The following is a 5,824-nucleotide window of genomic DNA, read 5'->3' as shown; positions in this document are numbered from 1 at the left end:
TATGAGAATAACAACAAGATACAATTACACAATCACAATAATAATAATTATTATTATTATTGATGCAAGAATTTTTTTGTTTTTAATGACATTCATAAAACGGAAATTCAGTTCTAATAGAAATGTATGGTTGTTATAATATTTATACAAAAGAAATATTATATTTTCACTCATTTCTCAGTAACTTAAGTTTATTAGAGATGAGCAGGTGTTACCCGTGCTCCTCAAGGGTCTGCTGTTAAAAGCACTAAATTAAATTTAGATTAGTTTGAATTTAGTTTCATGGTTCCTTGCTGATACTAAAAATACAAAGGAGCCTACTCTAACCCTTAACGTCATTGGGATCTACCAGTTAAGAGGCTGGTGGGCCACCAGTCGGTGCCCGGGAATCTCAAGGGGTTCAGATGCCGACCACCAACCATTGCAATGCTGTGCCGCTTAGTCCACAAGGCACATTGCCTGCCACAACACCACCTGTAGTAGTTGGAAGTCCCCATGTCTGCTCCATCTGTGACAGGGGCTTCTCAACATCGATTGAGCTGGGTGTGCATTTCAAATTAGCACACCCAGCTGAAGCAAACGTGGCGATCAGGATTGATCGTATGCACGCCAGGTGGTCGAGCAAGGACATGTCAGTCTTTGCAGCAAGAGAGGCCGCACTTCTTCTTGACATCAGAGGGGGTGTGAGGACCAATTGTCTCCGGATCATGCATTACACCCTCTTCTCCAAGCCTCCTGATGGGACAAAGCAAACAGGATGCTATCAAGAAGTTGCAGCAGAAGGCCAACTATAAGACGGCAGTCCAGGGGTTTTTGCAGAATCCAACATCTATTCCACCGAACATCAGGAATCCTCTGCAGCCTGGACCCACTCCACCACCTGGTCATGTAAAGCTGCTTGCTGCACAGGCCGCTCATTGTGCAGCACTTGCAGCTGGACCAGCACCTGCTGCTTCATGTCGCGTAGGAAGGACAAAGGCTCTGGTGGCTGCAACACCTGCCCTAGTGCCTCCAGCAATGCATGTACTGTCACAGGAGATTGTAATTGTAGTATCTCCTTGTGCTGTCAGCGCTCCACTTGCTGCCAGCAACAGCGCGACGTCAGCGGATGCTGGGATGCTGGCTCAGCCATTGTACTTGACCTGGAGTTAACACCTGAGGAGGGACAGGTTGCTGCCCTCCTAGACGTTCCTCCACTCCCTGGATTAGACACTATTGCTGTGAGGGACATCCCGGTGTCCCCTCCAGCACAGCAACTCCCAGACTATGACCATACTACGGTTCCCTGGACCCTTCCAGTTGTACCCAACGATACAGGATTTATTGAATTCCTCCCCTTCCTGTCCCTCAACACCCTCCTCATCCTGTGCAGCAACAGCCAATGGAACATAAGTTCCCACAGTTGGCCAAGCCTCAATCCTCTCCCCTTCCCATCCCTCATCACCTCTCGCAGCAGGAACAGAGACAGCCAATCCCGGTGTCCCCTCCAGCACAGCAACTCCCGGACTATGACCATACTACAGTTCCCTGGACCCTTCCAGTTGTACCCAACGATACAGGATTTATTGAATACCCTCCCCTTCCTGTCCCTCAACACCCTCCTCATCCTGTGCAGCAACAGCCAATGGAACATAAGTTCCCACAGTTGGCCAAGCCGCAATCCTCTCCCCTTCCCATCCCTCATCACCTCTCGCAGCAGGAACAGAGACAGCCAATGAAGTGTAAGTTCCCACAGTTGGCCAAGCCGCAATCCTCTCCCCTTCCCGTCCCTCATCACCTCTCGCAGCAGGAACAGAGACAGCCAATGAAGAGTAAGTTCCAGGAGCATAGGTTCCCTGAGTTGGCTGAGCCGCTTGCTCAACACCACATTCACCCGGTACAGTATCCACTCCTGAATGCAGAAGACATTCGCACTGCCATCCTCCAGAAACTCAATGCCCAGATGTTTGAGCTTGAGCAGATGGAGGCCTGGGGTGCACCTATCCTGGCTCACTCTATATTCGAGCTTCTCATCAGAAACAATGATGAGGCATTCCTGCTGCTATATGAATGGGCAGATGCTGTGATGCCAAAGCCAGCGCATGCTACCATGGTGACCACAGGGCCAATCAACCCCAACCATCATCTGGGGCCAATGGACAAAAGCAGACAACAAGGGCCTCCAGGTGGGCTGCACATTTAGCAGCCGTCCAAGAGGCATAGATGAAGGCTCGCTTTAGCACAGCCAAGGCACTGTTGTCCAGTGAGGAGACGCTGTGCACGGCTGTCCTGCCAGCCAAGGCTCTGAAGCCACTGTTTTCGTCCAAGGAGATGTTTAGTTTCTGGGAGCCCATGATCACCACACAGTCCTGTGAGGTGGACATCTCCCAGGTTTCTCCCACTTGTGCCAATTTGTGGTCACTGTGGTGGTCTGTGACAGTGATGGAGATCTGGACGAGTGTGGTGCCTGCAATGTCAGCAGCAGGACTGGACAGAATATCCCCACTTATGTGGGCAGCCTGTCTGGCAGTTGATAAGGCAGCTCTGTATGATAAACAGCAGGTTCCTCTTGTTCCTGCAGGCAGCGCCAGTACAGTTGGTGGAGGCATACACAATATTTATACCTAAGAAGGGCGAACCTGCGGATCCCTCCCAGTTCCAGCCAATCATGGTGTCGAGTGTTATCATCCAACACTTCCACAAGGTCTTGGCGACTAGGCTGAGGCAAGTGGGGGTAGTCAGCGAGTTCCAGCAGGCATTTCAAGACTGGTGTTTGGAGAATACCACTGCTTTGGCTGCCACCCTACATTATGCTCACACTCACCTCAAGGAAGTCCATATCGCATCTTTGGACATCGCCTAGGCCTTCAACACTGTGTCACATCAGGCCTTAACAATGGTGTTACAGGAGCTGGGAGCTCTGCCAATGTTTATAAGGTGCCTTTCAAATGTGTACAACATATCCACCACAATGCTTCTTCGCTTTGGCCGGCATTGTTCTTCTTTGCTGTCGTCAGGCAGGGCATTCGGCAGGGTGATCCCCTTTCCTCTTTTGTCTGACCATTGACAATGTGCTGCACAGCTTACCATCTGCTGTTTCATACCCCTTGGCAGACACGTAAATTCAGCATCTGGCATATGCAGACAATGTGCTGCTTTTTGGTTCTTCAGTCCCGGGTCTTCAAATGGCGATCTTGGCTTTCTCAACATCTGCAGCAAAGCTTGGGCTTCAGCTCAATGCTAAGAAGTGCCTCTCTCTGTTGATCATTCCAAGTCACAGGAAAAAGAAGTCAAAGATTGTCACTGATGCCCTGTTCAGGTTGCTGGATGGTACTTTGACTCCGGCCAACACCACAACTGTCTTTAAATACCTGGGAGTGTTGTTTTCTCCCGGGGGTGCAAGGAAGTGTGGTGTTGACCTCAAACTTCTCCTGGACAGGGTGACCCAGGCGCTGCTGAAGCCACAGCAATGCCTTTACATCGTCTTCCACCATCTGATCCCATCCCTTTTCCATCAACTGATTTTGGGTCGTGTCAATTCCCAGATGCTGGAGGAGCTGGATGTCAGGGTGCAAGCTGGGTGCATGGCTATGACTTTCACACAATGTCGGGCTGGGCTTTTTTCATGCCTCCTGCCAGTACTTGGTTGGGACTGGGAGTGCCATCATTTGCTGCTGTCATCCCCTCACTCATATACCATTGAGTGAGGAAGCTGGCTGCCTCTAGGATGTCTGTTTTCCAGGCAGTCTATGCTACTCCTTTGATGCAGCGGCAGATGACATGAGTGCTGTCAGCCACTTGCCGCTTCAATCCAGTGTTCCTGGAGGGTCCTTATAGACTGCAGGAGTCTTTCTTCAGAGCCCTGCTGCACCACTCCACCAACGACTTTGAGCTCTGTGAGGCCGGGGGAGTGCCAACATCAACTGCCTGGATGAGCAATGCCACAACTGCTATCCTGGGTGCAGACTTTGTGGGCTATGTTCACATACTGTGCAACGCCCTGCCATCAAAGGTCCACACCTCACATGGCCGCCCACAATTAGATACATGTTGCAGGGCTGGATGCAACCAGGCAGAAACCATGGCGCACTGTGTGTGTAATTGTTTCAGGAGTCATGGAGGGAGGGTCCTGCAGCATGATGCCATCATCAATGCCATTGCTGGTTATCTTTTGGTGCTGAGGCCATTGTGTCATCCGGGAGCCCTATATTTGAACATCTCAGGGCAGTCAGAAGCCACACATCATAGCAGGCATTGAGAGCAAATTGGCTTTCATTCTAGATGAATTCGGCAATTCGGCTTTCAACCTCTTCTTGGAATAATACACATTTGTGGGAGTTAAGTTTACCACTTCACTATACACATTGAAAAGGTTTCACAAATGATATTTCTACACAGATGTGTAGATTAACATTTGTTAAGTTGGTATCATGTCTTCCTATTGCTTCCAAACAGCTGTAAAAGCAGTTACAAAGTCGAATTTGTGGTGTTGTTCAAGTCGTGTTTTGGTCAGCTTTGTGGCTCATGAAAAGTTATTTCTATTCAAAAAAATGCATTTTAAAAAGCTTTAAACAGTAAAACATAGTTTCTTGTTTATGTTTTGATAGTTTTGTGCAGTTTTGGAAGAATTTTACTGATTCTACAGACTTTTCTACAAACATACACAAACGTGGACTCAGTGCAGATTGGGAACCCATCATGGTGTTTTAGGTTATGTTTTGCTACACTGTCTACAGTGCGATTTTCAATGTCATGGCTGTTGTTAGAACAATTTCTAATCATATTGAAAAAGTTTGTAGGCTATTATCAATAATTTCTTGTAACAAGTACTTGTTTTATCAATATGGCAATTAGTTTTAGTTCAATTTTGTAATAAAAATGACTGAAAATTTTATAGACACTGAAGATATTGTGAATGTATTGTATGCACTGGACGACCCAAATGCATCAGATATAGATTTTCTCACTGATTTAGACTCTGATGATGGTATTGATGACAACTTTCAATCATTGGACAATACTGAAAATTAAATAAACACTGTTTATGTGACTGGTTTACGTGTAGAACCATTCCAAGTGCCTAATAAGAATACTACCTCAACAAATGCATCAGATTCACCTAGTTCAACAACTGATTCTCCTCAAGATGATTCACTATCAGCATCAAAAAATTTGAAAACTACATCAACTTTGACATCTTCAAATATTCAGGACCAGCAACAGCAAGCTACAACATCCACAACAAATAGTTCAACTTCAATTAAACATAGACCAATTGTATGGTATGCAAAGGACAACGATTTTGTGAATAATGTTCCCAACTTCACTGGCATTTTACATTTAGAATTATCAGAGCCCAAACATGGTGAGACACCATATTATTTTTTTGTTAACTTATTCACAGATGAAATGGTTGAGATGATTGCTACTGAAACTACAAGATATGGTACACAGGCAGGGGATCATGATTTCAAAACATCTGAGAAAGAGATGCGTCTTTTTTTAGGAGTGAATCTTGTGATGACTTTTATAAAGTATCCACAATATCGTATGTATTGGTCATCTATACCTTCCCTTCGTCTGAACTTGATTGCAGATAATTTGTCACTGAAACGATTTGAAAAATTGAAAAAGTATATTCATTCCATTGATAATGACACTATTCCTCCAGATAATTCTGATATATTTATAAAGGTCCGGCCAATTCTTGACATGATGAATACCACTTTCTCAACTGTTGCTTCTCCTACTGAGTATATTTCTATTGATGAGATGCTGATTCCATTCAAAGGTCGCAGTAAAGCTAAGCAATACATCCAGTCAAAACAAAAATAATGGGGGTTTA

General features: G+C 45.9%; 2 protein-coding genes across 2 annotated transcripts; one reads left to right on the top strand and one right to left on the bottom strand.

Moving 5' to 3' along the window:
• Window positions 1-1,381: 1,381 nt before the first annotated feature.
• LOC120351646 (activating signal cointegrator 1 complex subunit 2 homolog) lies at window positions 1,382-2,066 on the top strand. Its single transcript, XM_039429556.1, has 2 exons — window positions 1,382-1,987; window positions 2,058-2,066. Exons 1-2 carry the CDS (start codon window positions 1,382-1,384, stop codon window positions 2,064-2,066), a joined length of 615 nt encoding a protein of 204 aa, XP_039285490.1.
• Window positions 1,493-5,824, bottom strand: LOC120351447. Its single transcript, XM_039428885.1, has 2 exons — window positions 1,778-5,824; window positions 1,493-1,687 (listed from the first exon to the last, which is right to left on the bottom strand). Exon 1 carries the CDS (start codon window positions 2,586-2,588, stop codon window positions 2,109-2,111), a length of 480 nt encoding a protein of 159 aa, XP_039284819.1. The 5' UTR covers window positions 2,589-5,824; the 3' UTR covers window positions 1,493-1,687; window positions 1,778-2,108.

This window comes from Nilaparvata lugens, chromosome 5 (genome assembly GCF_014356525.2).
Source record: "Nilaparvata lugens isolate BPH chromosome 5, ASM1435652v1, whole genome shotgun sequence".
NCBI classification, from domain to species: Eukaryota; Metazoa; Arthropoda; class Insecta; order Hemiptera; family Delphacidae; genus Nilaparvata; species Nilaparvata lugens.
The sequence above is the reverse complement of the archived record's forward strand: the minus strand, read 5'-3'. Positions and strand labels throughout refer to the sequence as shown.